The sequence below is a fragment of the Hyla sarda genome, chromosome 2 (genome assembly GCF_029499605.1).
Source record: "Hyla sarda isolate aHylSar1 chromosome 2, aHylSar1.hap1, whole genome shotgun sequence".
Lineage (NCBI taxonomy): Eukaryota > Metazoa > Chordata > Amphibia > Anura > Hylidae > Hyla > Hyla sarda.
Window position 1 is genome coordinate 235,347,282 of NC_079190.1, and position 20,722 is coordinate 235,368,003.

At 46.2% G+C, this 20,722-nt stretch overlaps 1 protein-coding gene across 5 annotated transcripts in view; it reads left to right on the forward strand.

Annotated features, from left to right (window-relative positions):
- The window catches only part of LOC130355880 (uncharacterized), a 501,680-nt gene that overhangs the window by 93,322 nt on the left and 387,636 nt on the right, over positions 1-20,722 (forward strand). For all 5 annotated transcript variants that reach the window (XM_056556685.1, XM_056556690.1, XM_056556686.1 and 2 more), the window contains exon 6: positions 498-633. In XM_056556685.1, coding sequence (XP_056412660.1) covers positions 498-633 — 136 coding nt within the window. The remainder of the gene's footprint in view (positions 1-497; positions 634-20,722) is intronic.

Consider the following 20,722-nt stretch of genomic DNA (forward strand, 5'->3'; position numbering starts at 1 on the left):
TGCACAGGTGAAAACCCTAATTGGAACCACTGCGCCAATCAGCGGCGCAGTGGCCCTTTAAATCGCAGAGACCCGGCGCGCGCGCGCCCTAGGGAGCGGGGCCGCGCGCGCCGGGACAGAACAGACGGGGAGCGAGTCAGGTAGGGGAGCCGGGGTGCGCATCGCGAGCGGGCGCTACCCGCATCGCGAATCGCATCCCGGCTGGCAGCGGGATCGCAGCGCCCCGGGTCAGAGGACGTGACCGGAGCGCTGCAGCGGAGGGAGTGAAGCGAGCGCTCCGGGGAGGAGCGGGGACCCGGAGCGCTCGGCGTAACAGTTAGCAGACAGCATAATGAGGGAAGGGGCGAAGACAGAGATAAATTAAAAGTGTCATAAAAAAAAATAAAGGTGCTAAACACATACAAATTTGATGTACATGGTCAGAAATAGGTACTGAATGATATATTAAAAAAAACATTTTTGTTGTATCTGACGGGTACGCTTTAACTTATTTTCAGAGCCACTTTACAGGAATGAATGATGGGTTTGTATCATGGAGATCATTTTTAAGGAAACGGCCAAAATCAGTGGAAAGTAAAGACCTGCATTTAACCATTAACAGAACAGAAACATTCTCACTCAACAGTAATAAAGGTAACCTATACTTACTGAAGTGTAATGTACGAAAGAGGTGTTGGTCCAAGTCCTAGATGTAGACTTCAAATTTCCTCCATGCAAATTTGTATCTGTATTAGTGCAGAGATACAGTCATAGGACAATCACTGTAAGGTTTCTTAAAAATGTTTTTAAAGAGTAAAATCTTAGATTAACCCACTATACTTTTAGTCACTTTTAATATTTGCCCAGTGATAGTAACTGCAGATAACAGTGCCACAAAACCTAAGCCTACATATAGACTTAAGTTTTTCTCGGTTTTTCTGTTCATTGGGGACACCTATACTGATGGTTATATGCTCTTGCCACTAGGAGGTACTGACACTAGGAAAAAAAGTCGGCTCCTCCCTGGCAGGATATACCCGCCCACTGGAAGTGAGGTAATTGGTTTTAGCTAGTGTCAGTAGGAGGCAAGACACAGGTCTGGAAGCTCCCCGGACCTGTTTATTTATTTTTATTATTTTCTAGTAAGGGCTGTTTGGTTAGTTTTTTAATCTCCCCTCTATTTCCCTTTTTCAGGTGGGGGTTCAGGAGCATGGCACTACCTGTTCCCCATATGCAACAAACAGGCATGGAACATAAGAGTATGGGCCATCAACCTCTTATCGCCAATGGCCGGCGCCTGGAGGTTGCACCCTGCGTCCAGATCCCCCACTGCCCCTGCTTACCCCGTTATTTTAGCCTGGTATGACGCAGTGTGGCCTAATGTTGGCTGAAGCAGTCAAGGGGTGAGTATGTGGCAACTGAGGTGAGTATGCCCCTCCATTACCGCCCCCCCCCTCCGATGAACAAGCAGTAGTAGCCCTGCTTCTGGGGATGTTTATGGCGATTAGGGTGGGAGTCCGGGCAGTGGGTTGGGGGGGGGGGGGGGGGGGGAATAACACTGCCTGTCGGCAAGTTTCTATTCTGGCGGTCCCCTTTTTGGCAAGAACCACTTGCATGCCAACTGGTCTGCTGCAAACCTGCCGGCTCTCCCTAGCTCCTAACATGTGTCGGGAGCTGTCACTTCCTCACTTCTCGCCTGGGTCTGCACTGTGGACCTGGCATGTGTGCGCTCCTGGAGTGCTTAGCCGGTGGGAGTCCTGGGGACTCCTCTCCAGTTTGCACGCTCCACAGCTCCTCCCTATGACTGGGGGGATGCTCCCTATGACTGGGCGGCCGTTCTTCTCTGCGCCTTTGGCGGCGTCTTGCTCCGCCCCTCCACCATTGTGGGGGTCGGCAGGAGCTCTTCTTATCTGGCCCGATCTAGTCCCTGGCCCCAGACCTGCACGGCGGCTTATCAGGCGCTTATCAGCGTGCTGCTCCGAGCCATCACTGCTCCTGGGGCTGCCCACTTGTGTTGGTCCTTACTGTTCACATTCTCTCTTTGGGGACCTCACGGGCTGCATCAGCACATGATGCCTGGCTCCCCATGCTTCCTCAGGCCTGTTCGTAATAATAATAATAATGATAATGTGTTAAAAAACACACGCACACACTGTCTTGGGGCCGCTTTTATTGCTTCAGTCACCCTGTAAAGTGACCTGCTATAGATGAATAACATTTCTGCAGGGTTCTCACTCTGTCAGTGAGCGTCTGCGAACCGCTGTGGCGGGTTGTTGACAGGGATTTCACGATCCCTTGCAAACTGCCGGGGATATATTCAATGCATGTTCTCCCCTACTACTGAATGCCACACCGTGTGCAAGGGCTTTTGTTTCCCGGAGGACATTAAGGGCTCTTTTGAGGTTCCTCTGTCTGGTCCGCCAACCACCCACCAAGGGGGTGTTCTTGGCATGTCATACAATGTGGTTCCCTCCTCTACAGGCTGCCGCATCTGCGGCTAGTGCACCTGATCCCCACTTCCATTGTAAGGTCTCTATGGCAGTGTCCCTGCGTGGGCATGGATCGGACCTGATATCGATATGCCAAACAGTAGTCTTGCTTGTATCTCATCTCACAGCTGCCGCGTCAGCGGCTGTCATGCCGGTCACCCACTGCTAGTGCGAGGTGTCCGATGGAGCGACCTCTTGTCTACTAAGGACCCATACCAGTAAGCCAGACAGTGGTCTGCATGGTTTCCTACGCCGCCTGTCACACATCACACGGCTGATGTATCTGCAGCTGGAGTTCCGTACCCCACTGCTAGTGCGAGGTGTCTGATGGAGTGACCCGTTGTCTAATATGGACCCATAACAGTTAGCCAGGCAGTGGTCTGCATGGTTTCCTACACCGCCTGTCACACATCACCTCCAGTTCCCACGTCTATCGCTCCAGTGTTCCGGGATGCCCCCTCTTTTGGGCATTCCGCACCTTTTTTAGCTGTTATTACCTTCCGTCTCCTCCTTTGGGGTCCATGTTCTCTCAAGATGGAGGGTGTTCCGGTCGCCCGGATTACGCCTGTCCAGCTGTTTCGCCACCCGAAGGCTTGTTGCGGGCCCCTGGATGGGGGTTTTGGGTCTGCAGATGTTCAAATGAGATGTTCGATCTTCCTGCACCAGGCCATCGATCTTCTGCACCAACTGGTTTCCGTCTTTTTCCCTTTTTCCAGTGGTTTCCTGGTCTCTTCTGTGCTCGCCCTCTGCTCAGACGTACTCTGCTCTGCCTGGCATTTTTCCGCCATGTTCTATTCAATCGGTTGACTCTGGATGGGGTTCTCTTTTTGTGCCCTTTTCCATTTTTGTTTCCCAGCCGGGTTAGCCCTCTGTCTGGTTCTGTGTTCCTTGGAGTTGATTTCCTGCCTCCCTGGTTCCGGCCCATCTGGCTTCCTAGACGACTCTTTCTTGTCTCCCTATATGGACCGGGGGTTTAGAGTCTCTGCCATGGACAGTCCCTTCCTTTGGCGTCCCAGTCCATCTCCATGGACGGGGGACCTTCCAAGAGATCTTCAGGGCCTCGGTTATCTCTGGCCTGGGTTCTCATCAACAGGCCTTATGGACGAGTGGGTTCGGTCTCGGGACTGGTTTGCCTTTCGCTGTTGGTTGTTCTTCTCACCCTAGGGGACTGCTTTGGTACATCCCATCAGTATAGGTGTTCCCCAATGAAGAGCGACCGAGAAAGGGAGATTTTTTTTTTTGTACTCATCGTAAAATCTCTTTCTTGTAGCCTTCATTAGGCGACACCGCTCCCACCAATTTCTTAATTTTTTGTCTGGATATTCTTTTCCATTTATATATTTTTTTTTTACTGGATTCCTTTCTCGGATCCTTCGGACATATTTCTTTGTTGGCTTCTCCTACTGTTTTGTGACAAAACTGATTACCTCACTTTCAGTAGGCAGGTATATCCTGACAGGGAGGAGCTAACTTTTTTTTCCTACTGTCAGCACCTTCTAGTGGCAAGAGCATATACCCATCAGTATAGGTGTCCCCCAATGATTCCTACGAGAGAGATTTTACGGCGAGTACAAAAAAAAATCTCTTTTTTTTGCCCCCAATGAAGATTTTTTGTATTTGGTAGTACGGTCATGGTTGTTAATGTTGGCACCCCTGAAATTTTTCAAGAAAATTAAGTATTTCTCACAGAAAAGGATTGCAGTAACACATGTTTTGCTATATACATGTTCATTCCTTTTGTGTGTGATGGAACTAAACAAAAAAAAGGAGGAAAAAAACTAATTGGATATAATGTCACACCAAACTCCAAAAATGGGCTGGACAAAATTATTGGCACCGTTAACTTAATATTTGGTTGCACATCCTTTGTAAAAAATAACTGAAATCAGTTGCTTACTATAACCATCAATAAGCTTCTTACACCTCTCAGCCGGAACGTTGGACCATTCATCCTTTGCAAACTGCTCCAGGTCTCGCTTATTGGAAGGGCGCATTTTCCCAACAGCAATTTTAAGATCTCTCCACAGGTGTTCAATGGGATTTAGATCTGCACTCATTGCTGGCCACTTCAGGACTCTCCAGCACTTTGTTGCCATTCATTTCTGGGTGCTTTTTGACGTATGTTAGGGGTCATTGTCCTGCTGGAAGACCCAAGATCTCGGATGCAAACCCAGCTTTCTGACACTGGGCTGTACAGAGCGACCCAAATCCATTGGTAATCCTCAGATTTCATGATGCCTTGCACACATTCAAGGCACCAAGCACCAGAGGCAGCAAAACAACCCCAAAACATCATTGAACCTCCCCCATATTTCACTGTAGGTACTGTGTTCTTTTCTTTGTAGGCCTCATTTCGTTTTTGGTAAACAGTAGGATGATGTGCTTTACCAAAAAGCTCTATCTTGGTCTCATCTGTCCACAAGACATTTTCCCAGAAGGATTTTGGCTAACTCAAGTTCATTTTGGCAAAATGTAGTCTTGCTTTTTTATGTCTGTGTCAGCATTAGGGTCCTCCTGGGTCTCCTGCCATAGCATTTCATTTCATTTAAATGTCGACGGATAGTTCATGCTGGCAATGATGCTCCATGAGTCTGCAGGACAGCTTGAATATCTTTGGAACTTGTTTGGGGCTGCTTATACACCATCCGGACTATCCTGCGTTGACATCTTTCATCAATTTTCCTCTTCTGTCCAGGGAGATTAGCTACAGTGCCATGGGTTGCAAACTTCTTGATAATGTTGCGCACTGTGGACAAAGGCAAATCTAGATCTCTGGAGAAGGACCTTGAGATTGTTGACTTTTTTCCACAATTTTAGTTCTCATGTCCCCAGACAGTTCTCTTCTACTCTTTCTGTTGTCCATGCTTAGTGGGGCACACACAGACACACAATGCAAAGACTAAGTGAACTTCTCTCCTTTTTATCTGCTTTCACGTGTGATTTTTATATTGCCCACACCTGTTACTTGCCTCAGGTAAGATTAAAGGAGCATCACATGCTTGAAACAATCTTATTTTCCACAATTTTTGAAGGGTGACAATAATTTTCTCCAGCCCATTTTTGGAGTTTGGTGTGACATTATGTCCAATTTGCTTTTTTTCCCTCCCGTTTAGTACCAATACACACAAAGGGAATAAACATGTGTATAGCAAAACATGTGTTACTGCAATCCTTTTCTGTAAAAAATACTTAATTTTCTTGAAAAATGTAAGAGGCGCCAACATTTACAGCCATGACTGTATGTCTGAAATAAGCATACTCTCTAAATGTGTAGTTTTAGGCATGGCATTTTTGGCCTTGCATGCAAAACAAAATAATTTTCAGGTCACCGCAAGATAGTATTGCTGCCTTTTGGATATCCACCTCATGTACCCTGACATTTCTGATAGTTGTTGGAGATGTGGAGCGGTCCGAGAGGTCCATGGGACATGTTTAGTGGGGATGCATAAGCATAACGTCTTTCTGGGATCAGATTTTTCTATATGTGCTGTCTATATATCAGTCAGCACATTGCCAGTACCCCTGAAACGGCATAATTATTTCTTATTCTGGGCTCATTAGCCAAATCAAAAAGGGGATGTTGCAACATTTTTTGACAGCCACCAGGAAGGTAATTCCCAGGGACTATAAAGTGCATGAAGTAAAATCTAAACCCGACAAATTTAGCAAAATTGCAATTTTATTTATTTACCTCACAAATAATTTGTTTTGCATTACATTCTATGGTAAAATGAAGGGTGTCATTACAAAGTGCAATTGGTCCAATAAAAAAAGCTCTCCTGTGGATTTGTAGATGGAAAAAATAAAAGGATTTTTACCCACAGAGAAGGATGGAAAAAAAAAACAAGAACAAAAACTAATAACTGCATTTTCAGTGGCTGATGAACTGCACTGACAGAACAGGCTGGCACTGTGATTTGGATGATTTACAGTACAGCACTTTAGATGGTACAGTGGAGCAAAAAAGTATTTAGTCAGCCACCAATTGTACAAGTTCTCCCACTTTAAAAGATGAGAGGCCTGTAATTTTCATCTAGGTATACCTCAACTATGAGAGACATAATGAGAAAAAAACCCACATAAATTCACATTGTCTGATTTTTTAAGAATTTATTTGCAAATGATGGTGGAAAATAAGTATTTGTTCAATAACAAAAGTTCATCTCAATACTTTGTTATATACCCTTAGTTGGCAATAATAGAGGTCAAACGTTTTCTGTAAGTCTTCACAAGGTTTTCACACACTGTTGCTGGTATTTTGACCCATTCCTCCATGCAAATCTCCTCTAGAGCAGTGATGTTTTGGGGCTGTCACTGGGCAACACGGACTTTCAACTCCTTCCAAAGGTTTCTAATGGGGTTGAGATCTGGATACTGGCTAGGCCACTCCAGGACCTTTGAAATGCTTCTTACAAAGCTACTCCTTCATTGCCCGGGCGTGGTGTTTGGGATCATTGTCATGCTGAAAGACCCAGCCACGTTTCATCTTCAATGGCCTTGCTGATGGAAGGAGTTTTTCACTCAAAATCTCATGATAAATGGCCCCATTCATTCTTTCCTTTACACGCATCAGTCGTCCTGGTCTCTTAGCAGAAAAGCAGCCCCAAAGCATGATGCCCCCCCCCCCATACATCACAGTAGGTATGGTGTTCTCCTCCAAACACAACAAGTTGAGTTTTGACCAAAATCTTCTACTTTGGTTTCATCTGACCATATGACATTCTCCCAATACTCTTCTGGATCATCCAAATGCTCTCTAGCAAACTTCAGATGGGACCAGACATGTACTGGCTTAAGCAATGGGGCACATCTGTCAATGCATGATTTGAGTCCCTGGCGGCGTAGTGTGTTACTGATGGTAGCCTTTGTTAGCTTGGTCCCAGCTCTCTGCAGGTTATTCACTTGGTCACCCCCCTGTGGTTCTGGGATTTTTGCTCACCGTTCTTATAATCATTTTGACACCACAGGGTGAGATCTTGCATGGAACCCCAGATCGAGGGAGATTATCAGTGGTCTTGTATGTCTTCCATTTTCTAATAATTACTCCCACAGTTGATTTCTTCACACCAAGCTGCTTGCCTATTGCAGATTCAGTCTTCCCAGCCTGGTGCAGGTCTACAATTTTGTTTCTGGTGTCCTTCAAAAGCTCTTTGGTCTTGGCCATAGTGGAATTTGGAGTGTGACTGTTTGAGGTTGTGGACAGGTGTCTTTTATACTGATAACAAGTTCAAACAGGTGCCATTAATACAGGTAACACGTTGAGGACAAAGGATACTCTTAAAGAAGAAGTTACAGGTCTGTGAAAGCCAGAAATCTTGCTTGTTTGTAGGTGACCAAGTACTTATTTTCCACCATAATTTGCAAATAAATTCTTTAAAAATCAAGTAATGTGATTTTTTTTTTTACTGTAGATTTTTATTAAAGTTTTTAACTGTAGATTTTTATTAAAGTTTTTGTAGAATACAGAAATTAGAGAACACAGGTAATACTCAAGTAACAACAAGAATCCAAACCAATCCCAGATATCGACAATCAACTAAGATAACAGAAGTATAACGGTAGAAATCACCAGGACATTCCGTCAGGATCCATCAGTCAAACAAAAACAGACCACGAGACTACATGACACACGTAAACACGGACAGACATGGGACAACAAAGAGGGAGCACAACAGAGAGATGAGGAGGGAGGAAAAGGGGGGGGGGGCGATGGGGAGTAAGGGGATAAGCTAAGGAGAATCTCGGTCCACGTAGCTATCCCAGGGTTTCCAGACAGAGAGGAAGAGGGGCACTGTATTGTTAAGAGAGGCAGTGAGGGATTCCAGGGAACGCATCTCCCGAACTCTCGCCAAGTGATCAGCTTCAAATGGGGGTAAGGAGGACTTCCAGTGTTTAGCAATAAGAGTTTTAGCCGCCAGTACTGTCTGCATGAAAAGCTTGAAGGGCTTCTTAGGTAAGGATCAGGAGGAGAGGAACAGGAGGTAAACCAGGGGGTCCAGGGGGATCTGAACCCCCAGCACATCCTCCACCAGACGTCCCACCCCCTCCCAATAGGGCACAATCAGGGGACAGTTCCAGAAGATGTGGAAGTTCAGGATGTTCAGCAAAACGGGGGTATGATACTAGCCCATCAACATCTTGAATTGCGTTCCTTTATAAGCAGTACATATGGAAGCCCGGGATACCCTATCAAAGATGATCCGCCACTGAGGCAGGGTGATAGTGATGTGCAAAGACTCCTCCCTGCGACTCATGTAACGGTGAGATGGGGCCCCACCGTCTGCCGGATTGGAGAGTATGGAGTAAATATCAGAGAGGAGCCCCTTCATCTGAGGCCCCGCTCGACAAAGCCGCTCAAAGGCCGTAGGCAGAGAGACCACTGGGCCCCTGAAGACCGATACCATATAGTGTCTGAGCTGAGTATAGTGGAGTCGCTGGGAGAAGGGAAGACCAAAGCGGGACATCAGATCCTCAAATGGGAGTAGAGAACATGTGAGGGGATGGACCAGATCTGCCCAACAGAAAAGCCCTCTACCCCCCCTCCCCCCCATTCCCTCACCATAGGGGACATGAGACCCGGTGGGAAGGCCGGGTGATAGAGAAAAGATAGGAGATGCACACAAGAACATTGGAAACTTCCTAGAGCAATTCCCCCAGACATAATGGGAAAAGGACATGGGACCTAACAAGGGGCCTGGCGGGGGCAAGGGAGAAGAGCGACTCCAAAGAAATGTATTGGGATGGATTGGGGCCAGCCATAACTTCTCCAACTCCATCCAGCAACTAAATGCACAGCAGGATGTCCTGGCAGCCAAGTGACGCAGGTGTGTGGCCCAGTAATACTTAGTGACGTCCGGGACCGCTATCCCTCCCGCACCCCGACCAGCTAACAATACCAACATAGGAAGCCGATGCCGTTTGCCATCCCAAATAAATTGGAAAACAGCGGACTGGAAGGTCTTCAGAGCCGCTAAAGGTACCCGGACCACGAGCGTCTCAAAAAAGTATAGCAGCTTAGGGAGTATAGTCATCTTGACCGCCGCTATACGGACGAAAAAAGAGATATATTGCGAGCGCCAGTTATCCATGAGTGCACGCAGCTGGTGGAACAGGGGGGTATAGTTAGTGAAATAGAGAGAAGAGTAGCTGGAAGTCAGACGGACACCAAGATAAGTGATAGCAGAGGAAGACCATCGGAAGGAGTAAGCATTCCTGAGTTGAGCAGAAAGGGGAGGCATGAGGTTCAAGGGGATAACTTCAGATTTAGAAAGGTTAACCCTATAGCCAGAGACAGTGCCAAAGGTATGCAAGACCTTGTAAAGGTTAGATAGAGAGAGAACAGGTTTGGTAAGAGTGAGAAGGACATCATCAGCAAAAAGACAGATTTTTAATTTTTAATCATGGAGAGTGACACCAGCAATGTCCGCACACCCCTGAATCATAGCAGCAAGGGGCTCAATGCACAAAGCAAAAATCAAAGGGGTGAGCGTACATCCCAGTCTGATACTGTTATACAAGGAAAAAGAGGTGGAAGAAGCATGAGGAAGCTTCAGGGAAGCCGTGGGAGAAGAGTAAAGAGCCCGCAGTGCAGTAAGGAAGGCACCCGAAAACCCAAATTTACGGAGAGTGGCAAAAAGAAAAGGCCAGCCCAGTCTATCAAAGGCCTTTTCCGTGTCCAGACTAAGGACAACGGTTTGCTCAGACCGTTTATTAATCAAGTCTATTAAATCAATCACCCGCCTCGTGTTGTCTCCCCCCTGTCTGCAGAGTATGAAACCCGCCTGATCCTTGTGGATGAGAGATGGGAGGAGGCAACCGAGACAGGCTGCCAGAACTTTAGAGAACAATTTGAGATCGGTGTTCAGCAAGGCAATAGGCCTATAGCTAGAACAGTCATGAGGGTCCTTCCCCGGTTTGGGAATAAGGGTGAGCAATGAGTGTAAGAAAGACTGCGGGATCCTCTCTCCCCCCCAGGAAAGAATTGAAGAGAGAAACCATATGAGGAAGGAGTAAAGCAGAGAAAGTCTTGTAATATAGGTAAGTAAAGCCATCAGGTCCCGGGGAGCGTCCCGAAGGCAGTGATTTAAGGACCTTCGTCAATTCCTCCAACGTGATCGGAGCATTAAGTGCCGCCAGGTCTGTGGAAGTGAGGGAGGGGAGGTGGCAGTTTGTAAGAAATTAGTCCAGTAGGGCATCCCGCACCCCGGGATCAGAGGGGATTTGAGAAGGAAGAGAGTAAAGTTAAGAGTAATAGTCAGTGAACAGTCAGGAGATTGTGTCAGGGTGGTAGTGGAGAGTTCCCGAGGGATCTATCAGAGCCGAGGGCGTCTGGGCAGTGGCACGGTCCCGCAAAGGTCTAGCAAGCAATGAATGGGCTTTATTGCCCTTTTCATAGAAACGTTGCTTGGCATAAAGAAGCTGACGCTCCACTTTGTGAAAAGCAAGTTTGCCCAGCTGGGCACGAGCCGCAACCAGACGCCTCAGGACAGAGAGAGAAGGAGTAGCCAGCAAGTCTGCTTCCAGCGCGCAAATTTGAGTCTGCAACTCCCGGGATCAAGCCAAGCCAGAGCGTTTCAAACGTGAGCCTAGGGCAATGCAATGCCCCCGAATGACCGATTTATGAGCTTCCCAGAGGACCGCCTGAGAGGAGACAGATCACAGGATAAGGGAGAAGTATTCAACTATGGAGTCCTGGATCAAGTCCCGGGAGGGCAGAGATTTAAGCAAAGAGTCATTGAGGCGCCAGTGGGAGCGCTGGGGAAAAGAGGAGGAAGGGGAAAACGAGAGAATTACCAGACTAAGGTCCGACCAGGAAATAGGATCTAGGGAAGCAGAAGAAAGCATGTGCACCATGGGAAAATTACCAAATAAATAGTTTATGCGCATGTGCAGTTTATGTGGATGAGAGTAAAACGAGAACGACTTATCAGTAGGGTGATTCATCCGCCACAGATCGTATAATGAGGCAGAACGAATCAGCCGACAGAACAATGAAGCGAGCCGCAATTGACTAGAAGGTACAGGGCTACCCAGGGCAGCGTGCCGGTCCATGGAGGGGGAAAAAAACTGATTGAAGTCGCCACCAAAAAGCCAGGCTGATGGTGAATATTTATGTAACCGCGCAATAACCTGGCGCAAAAAGGGGATCTGGGACGTGTTTGGAGCATACACGTTGCACAGAAGGAGAGGTTTACTATCCAAGGAGCCCTCAACCACTACAAACCGTCCATGGGGATCTAGAAAGGAGGAGGACACCTGGACAGGACAGAGCCTGGAGATGAGGATTGCCACTCGGGCTTCCTTCCGACCCAAAGAGGCGGAGAAGGCAAGCGGATAGAGATGATGCAGGAATTGGAAAGTACCAGAATGGTCAAAATGTGTGCCCTGAAGGAAGACTCTGCTTTCTGTGCAACAAGCTCCCTTTGCAGGAGGTGTCTCTTGGGAAGGGGAGTTAAGGCCTTTAACGTTCAGGGAGACACATTTAGCCATGGTCAGAATTATAGAGGGACAGGGGAGCAAAAGTAGGTATTTCACTCACCCTAGGATAGCGGAGGAATTCCCTCAACCACAGGCCTCCAACCCAAGGACAGGAAGCACAAGTAAGCATTGGCATCAGCAGGAACCTGGGGGAAAACGAAAGGAAGGGAGGGAAGGAGAGGAAACACGCAGGCAAAAGGGAGACAAGACAAGAGACATACAACAAAACAGATAATGCTAAATCACTAAAGAACAACACATTAGTAAATAAACCTTTGACCGCAAGGCCAAAGAGGAGGCATATACCGGGAGCGAAACCAGAACACATAGGTACTCCAGGAGCACCATAGCGTTTGGGAAGGCCTCAGTGGGGAAATGACAGAGCACCATCCAAAGAGATAATACCGATACAGGAGGAGGACTCCCCACGAGGTCATGCCAAAGACAACTAAATGCAAAAAAACGTTAGAACAGGCAAAAAGGTAAAGTGCAGGAGAAACCGGAACAGTCCAGAAAAAGGGAGACCACAGTGAGGACAATCAAAGTGCTTTATCGAGGCACACCGCAGTCCAGAAACAAAAGGCAGGTTTTAGGGAGAGACTAGCATCCAGGTCACGGGGGGACGGAAGGTACGCCAGTACCACCAGGTGGAGTCATGATCCCGGTCCTTCCAGACCTATGATGTCTGACCGGCTGCCACACTGGAGGAAGGGGAAGAGGGGGGGGGCAAGCCCCCAGTCCAACACTTGGGGGACAGGGACTTCCAATGTAGAACAAAAGGCGGGGATGTCCGAATAGGAGTGTAGAACAGCAGAGCGTCCATCCCTGTGTGATGGTGGCGACGAGTAGCCAGTAGGGGCTGTAGCATGTGCCTCTTTCAGAGAGTGATCCAGGAGAGATCCTGATACAGCTGGATAGGGGCCCCATCAAAATCAAAGTCCTGCTGGGAATGTGTTTTAGCCATGATAGCTTCCTTGATTCTAAAGTCATTGACGCAACAGATGACATCCCTTGGGGGACCATTGGAAGGCCGGGGGCGGAGGGCACGATGTGCTCGATCCAGCTTAATCCTGAGGGGCAGCGACTCGCCCAGAATCTGGATGAAAATAGCTTCCAGTGTGTCCGGAAGATCCTCATCTTTTGTGGCTTCAGGGAGGCCGAGGACATGGATGTTATGGCGACGCCCCCGATTATCTAGGTCCTTCAGGTGGTTATGCATATCAGTGAGGACCATGGCCTGAAGTTGTGCCACATAGTCCCTGGTAGAATCATGGGCCTCTTCCAGAGCCTCAACCCTGTCAGAGACATGTTGTAGATCCTCATGAATGGAGGCAATTTCTGCACGGCAGGCTTCCTTAACTTCAGCCACTATGGACCGGAACTCCTCTTTGGATGGAATAAGTGATAAAAGTTGCAAAAAGTCAATGGGAGTCGGTGTAGGAGCAGGGTGGCCAGAGGGGTCCAAGTCCACACTGGTAAGGCCGACCCAGGACGGTGAACCTCTGCCATCTGGAGGTTGGAGAGTGCCCAGTATGGTTGCTGAGGAAGCCACCACAGCCTGGGGAGCAAGCACTGGGGGGTCCACGGACAGGGCTGGTAGACGTGGGGCCCGAGGAGGCTTAGGGGCCAAAGTATCCTTAGGGACCTCAGCTGACAGATGGGGTGGAGGGGATGCCCAGTCAGCAGTGACCCACTGGGGATCCAGAAGGACACACCGGGAGGGTTGTGCAGCGCAGGTCTCAGGGAGAGACAGAGGATGCCGGAGTGAGGTGGTGACCCCCCTACAACAGATGCCCAGGAGGCCTGTGTGGCGTCCAGGGGCTCAACATGAGGAGAGCAAAGTCAGCAGGGAGAGATGCTGGAGGGGCAGAGGGCACTTGCAGGAGTCACTGGGAGAGGAGGAGGTGAGCACAACAGTGCAGCAGGAGCAGGAGAAGTTACCTAGCTGTATGCAGGAAGCTGCTTGGAGGAGACGGCTGTCGGCACCTCCGCTGAGCTCACAGGCTGGTCACTCATCTCCCCTGCTGTAGGACCCTGGAGGACAGGAGTCTGCAGAGCAGGTACACTGGGTGCGGCGTAGTCCGGGCGGGAGCGGGAATGTGGCCGGTCCGAGTCAGCAGGCACTTGGGGAGATGCTGGAGGTTCCGGCCGGGGCCGCAAGCTGTAAGCGGGACTTGCGAGGCCAGGCTGGAGTGCAGGGCTGGAGGCCGGAGTCGGGCAGAGAAACTGCCTAATACTTCGGGTATTGGAGGCCACGTGTGCGGCAGCAGGGGGGGTCTCTTGGGAGTCTTCCGATGTGATTTCCCCATAAAGTGGCGTATTAAGCAGGGCATGAGTCCTTGTGGTCAGGAGCTCTAGCACCGCACGGCCATCTTTTTCGACGCCTCGCCACGCCCCCAGACAATGTGATTTATGGATTTTTTTTCTTATTATATCTCTCATAGTTGAGGTATACCTATGATGAAAATTACAGGCCTCTCTCATCTTTTTAAGTGGGAGAACTTGCACAATTGGTGGCTGACTAAATACTTTTTTGCCCCACTGTATTTGGGGGGGAAAGGCTGCTATTGGTGCTATGTGAGCAGAAGGGATCACAGCAACAGGATTGCAGCAAAGGTGTTACATCACAAGAGCAATCCTAATATTCAGTGAACTGCTAATGATGATGATAAGCTAAAGGAAGAGGGGAAACAGGATTACATTACAAATTCCGCTTTGTGTAAATAGTAGGAACACAAGTTGCCTGGAACTTATTGGTGATTATGGAGAGATGAAAAGGAAGCCTTGATTTAACTTTCAGGCACAGTGTAGAGACGGCAGCCAGGTTTTGATACATAGTCTTAGCTTTATTGTTACACACTGCGCTCTAGCCGTGAGCACATTGTTCCTCTATCCCCGACCGCCAGCGGGGTCGGGATCCGCATTGCGGGACGCGCCCGCATGCGAATCCATGCCCATCACTCACCACGTCCCACTCCTGCAGCTCTCTCTCAGCTCCGGCGTGCATCCCCGTCCCTTAGGATGCGTGCCGAAGCTCTGAAATTTAAAGGGCCAGTACGCCCATAATCAGTGAATACACCTGACACCACATTATAAGTTGTTGCACCCCCCACACTTCCCTATTGCCTGTTTTGCATACCCATGTATCCAGACCTTCCTGCTACGTTTTTTGACTATGAACCTTTGCCTTGACCTTCTGCTACATTGACTATGCTACAGCTTCCTCCTTCGTTACCTCGCCTTGCACAGTTACCCGTGTGTCGGGGGGAGTGACCTTGGTGTCACCTGCTGCAGAAAGCCCATCTCGCCTTGCGGCGGGCTCTGGTGAAAACCAGCAGCACCTTAGACTCTGCTCCCCGATACGGACCGAGTCATCAGCCACACAGGTAGAGGATCCACATCCAGCTCCGTTACATTTATTTCCTGTCTGGTTCTCTCTGCTGCTAGAAAGGGAATTCCCCTAACACCAAAAAGTGGACAGCGGCTTTCAAGGAAGTGAGGCATCTAGTCGTTAAGACTTTTTTTCTGGGGTCATTGTTTAGTGTTTTTGCCATGGCATTTTGGGCTTAGTTTTTTTTTTTAGATCTCCAAGCAAGTTTAACTATTAAAATTTTTCATGGTCAATACACGTTTAGCAATATAAATTTTTGCTATGTTTTACTACTTTTAAAAAGTAACAAAATTTCAATGTAATAAATGGGAAATATTTTTTTGTTTTACTCTTAAGATTTCTGCCTTGGAGATGCTGGGAGAATGGCACAGGAAAAGTAAAGAGGGTTTAAAATAAAATTAATTTTTCCTATCCAGAATATCCTATCATGTGGTCATACACCTTCAATATCTGTTGGCCAACAATTGTCCTGTTCCGCACATGTACATGAATAAAATTAGATGCCCAACAATTTGATTGGTTAAGTAATTATTAGTTGCTGTGGAGTGATTGGATGAATTACTAAAAGACATCATATTAAAGAAGTGAAAGGAAAATAGGAATTATTTTAAGAGAATCTGACAGCTGGTTCACCCGCACTAAACCCCATATACTGGATTATAGTGCGATAAATAACTGTTAAATGAGGGGGTCACTCACTTATTTTGGTGGCTTCTGTGTATAGTTATGACTGTTTATTCTTTTATTTAAAATGCGCTTCAGCGCGCACTGGAAGCGTGGAGCTGGCCTGCTCCTTCCGTGACGTAAGAGCCAGCTCTCACTTACAATAAGGGGCGGGCTAGGGGGTGAATATTGATGAGGCAGCGGAGCTCTGTGAGCCAGATTTCTGCAATGCGCATTGGAATGCATTATGAAAAAAAGAATGAACAGTCACAACTATGCACAGAAGCCACCAAAATGAGTGAGTGACCCTTCATTTTACAGCTTTTTACTCACACGGTTACCTAGTATATTGGGTTTAGTATGGGTGAACCAGCTGTCAGATTCTCTTTAAGGTTAAGAGAAATAGTAATTTATAGTAAGTGGGACATTTTTTGAACTCACTTACCTGGTTTTTGTCATTTATGTTTGTGTATGGTATGTTGTTGTAAGGTACATATTTAATCCTATTATGTTTTTTTTTTCTTAAAATGAAGTTAAAAAATCCCCCAAAATTTTTTACGGCAGAATATATGCATGTGATGTAATGCATTCAGAAATGTTGAGTCTACCGTTTTGGGGTCTTTTTCTCTATGCATCCTCTTTGTAAAAATGTGCATTCTCTCTCTATTCTTGAATGGGTGGGCGCTTCCTGATGTGATATCAGAGCTGTAATGTGTAGTCTGAGACAGTCAGAGGCTCCCTGCTTCTTCCTTTTACATTTCACAGCATGAGTTCCAAACAAAAGGCAAAGAGACTGTAATGTTATCACCTTCCTCCTTTGTTCAGAGCATAAGTCTTAGGTTATGTTCACCTGCAAAGTGTATTCTGAGGCAAAAAAAATTCTTTAAAAATAAAAAAATAAAAAAATTAAAGTCATTTGTATGTGTTAGAATTCAATGTGAAAACACCTTATAGCTCACGAATGTACAGATGTACAATTGTACACCAGCCATAAAAGTAAGTTCATATTTGTGTTGGGCTGTTTTATGTCCTAAATATGTAAGTCTTTTGCACATTTTGAAATAATTTGTTACATGTTAAAGCTTTAGAACACTTATAAATGCAAACAAAATCTATGTAAATTTAGAACCCTGTACTGATCTTTAGGCCATGTGTAACTTTGTAAGCAAAACAATTTTTTGGGGGTCTGCAGACTTTTTATTTTGGTTGTGTATGGCAAAAACATGAAGCAAAAAAAACAAAACATATGTACAGTCATGGCTGTAAATGTTGGCACCTGTAATGAAGTATTTCTCACAGAAAAGGATTGCAGTAACACATGTTTTGCTTTACACATATTTATTCCCTTTGTGTGTATTGAAACCAAACCAAAAAAGAGAGGAAAAAAAGAATATTGAACATAATGTCACACCAAACTCCGAAAATGGGCTGGGTAAAATGATTGGCACCCTTTCAAAATTGTGGAAAAATAAGATTGTTTCAAGCATGTAATGCTCCTTTAAACTCACCTGGGGCAAGTAACAGGTGTAGGCAAAATAAAAACCACACCTGAAAGCAGATAAAAAGGAGATAAGTTCACTTAATCTTTGCATTGTGTGTCTGTGTGTGCTACACTAAGCATGGACAAGAGAAAGAGGAGAAGAGAATTGTCTGGGGACTTGAGAACCAAAATTGTGGAATAATGTCAACAATCTCAAGGTTACAAGTCCTTCTCCAGAGATCTAGATTTGCCTTTGTCCACAGCGCGCAACATTATCAAGAAGTTTACAACCCATGGCACTGTAGCTAATCTCCCTGGGCTTGGACAGAAGAGAAAAATGTATGAAAGGTGTCAACGCAGGATAGTCTGGATGGTGTATAAGTAGCCCCAAACAAGTTCCAAAGATATTCAAGCTGTCCTGCATGTTTAGGGAGCATCATTGTCAGTGTGAACGATCCATCGACATTTAAATGAAATGAAACGCTATGGCAGGAGACCCAGGAGGACCCTAATGCTGACATAGAGACATAAAAAAGCAAGAGTACATTTTGCCAAAATGAACTTGGGTAAGTCAAAATCCTTCTGTGAAAATGTCTTGTGGACAGATGAGACCAAGATAGAGCTTTTTGGTAAAGCACATCATTCTACTTTTTACCGAAAACGGAATGAGGCCAACAAAGAAAAGAACACAGTACCTACAGTGAAATATAATGGAGGTTCAATGATGTTTTGGGGTTGTTGTGCTGCCTCTGATGCTTGGTGCCTTGAATGTGTGCAAGGCATCATGAAATCTGAGGATTACTAAATGGATTTTGGGTCACACTGTACAGCCTAGTGTCAGAAAGATGGGTTTGCATCCGAGATCTTGGGTCTTCCAGCAGGACAATGACACGAAACATACGTCAAAAAGCACCCAGAAATGGATGGCAACAAAGCGCTGGAGAGTTCTGAAGTGGCCAGCAATGAGTCCAGATCTAAATCCCATTGAACACCTGTGGAGAGATCTTAAAATTGCTGTTGGGAAAAGGCGCCCTTCCAATAAGAGAGACCTGGAGCAGTTTGCAAAGTAAGAGTGGACCAACATTCAGGCTGAGAGGTGTAAGAAGCTGATTGATGGTTATAGGAAGCGACTGATTTCAGTTATTTTTTCCAAATGTGCAACCAAATATTAAGTTAAGGGTGCCAATAATTTTGTCCAGCCCAATTTTGGACTTTGGTGTGACATTATGTCCAATTTGCTTTTTTTCCTTCTTTTTTTTTAGTTCCAATACACACAAAGGGAATAAACATGTGTATAGCAAAACATGTGTTACTGCAATCCTTTTCTGTGAGAAATACTTAATTTTCTTGAAAAATTTCAGGGGTGCCAACATTTACGGCCATGACTGTAAATGCTTGTAAAGTTGGGTGGAAATATTACAATATATTTTGTCAACATGTTGTTTTCTTGAAAAAAAAAAAAAAAAAAGGCATGTGAGCGGAATTATATTAATTGTAGAGGTTATTCTAAATTATGCTATAAAATTCCGCCCCAATAAAAAAAATTAAAATAAAATAGCATTTAGTCAGTTCTACATTATTTATATAATTATAAAAATTCTAACATTTTCTATAGATATAACATTCCCTAAAATATATAACTTGTGTTAAAACACAGGTAGTTCTGAGGTTTAGTGAAGAAGCATAGGCCTGTAAACTCCCAAGATAATGAACAAGAAAGTCTCTCTTAGGCTACTTTCACACTATAACTATACTTTTGCTCCGTTAAAAGATCCACTATAAACTTCCGTTCGAAATCCCTTAAAAACGGTTGTTAAATGGCCATTACAAAATCCCATTCATGTCTATGGGATTTTTTGAATATCCGTTAACACCCGTTATAGCCCGTTATGAATAACGGACGTTATTTGTGACGGAAGAAAAAATTTCACATGCACTAATTTTGCTTCTGTCAAAAATAACGGTGGAATAACGGCCGTTAAAACTTTAAAGGATACCTTTCATCAAAAAAACTTTTGATATATTATAGATTAATGTATGCAGAATAACTTTCCAATAGCATGTTATTAAAAAATATTCTTCTTTCTATTAAATTTTCAACTTTGAAAAAATGACCACTAGGGGTCTCCCTACCAGTCCTTTTTTATAGATTTCAGACTCATGCTGGAGTCCTAAATCTCAGACTGCAGCCGGGACACAGACAAGCTCAGCACTGCTCCCTGGCAGTGAGCAGTGGTGAGTTTGTCTGTGTTCCGGCTGCAGTCTGAGATTTAGGACTCGTGCATGAGTCTGAAATCTATAGAAGCATATGTTTTAATAACATGCTATTTTAAAGTTATTCTGCATACATTAATCTATAATATATCAACAGTTTTTTTTATGAAAGGTACCCTTTAACATTGAAGTCTATGGCAAATGGTTGAGCCTTTAATGTCATTCGTTTGCACCCGGTTTATAATATCCATTATTACTTGTGAGCATGCTCAGACATCAGCAGACTCCTGCAGTGCAGAGGGACTACTACTATTCCCATCATGGAACCGACTTGTTTCCATGATGAGAGTAGTAGTTCCCTGGCTGCGGGAGTCTGCGGGTGGCTGGGGAGGCAACATTAGTGTTTGTACTACTACCCCATCATGGAACAGACTCTGTTCCATGATGAGGGTTGTAGTACATGGGCTTAGGGATTGGTCGCACCAGATCTCACTTCTGAGACCCAAAGCTATCAGAAGTTATTAAACAGGGGAGCGGGCGGCATGCGATGAATGGTGTATTTTTACTTTCACTTTTAAATTCCCCTCCGGGTGCCCTGAATGGCCGGCACAGAGGAGTCATTCAAGGCTCCCGCCGGGGTTTTTAAACTACGAATTTGACCCCCAAATGTATGCCCCCCATGCATATCTATAATAATTCATTGACCCCAGTGTGTTTATAATAAGTCATTGGCCCCTGTTACGCCGAGCGCTCCGGGTCCCCGCTCCTCCCCGGAGCGCTCGCTACACTCTCGCTCCCGCAGCGCCCCGGTCAGATCCACTGACCGGGTGCGCTGCGATACCGCCTCCAGCCGGGATGCGATTCGCGATGCGGGTGGCGCCCGCTCGCGATGCGCACCCCGGCTCCCGTACCTGACTCGCTCTCCGTCGGTCCTGTCCCGGCGCGCGCGGCCCCGCTCCCTAGGGCGCGCGCGCGCCGGGTCTCTGCGATTTAAAGGGCCACTGCGCCGCTGATTGGCGCAGTGGTTCT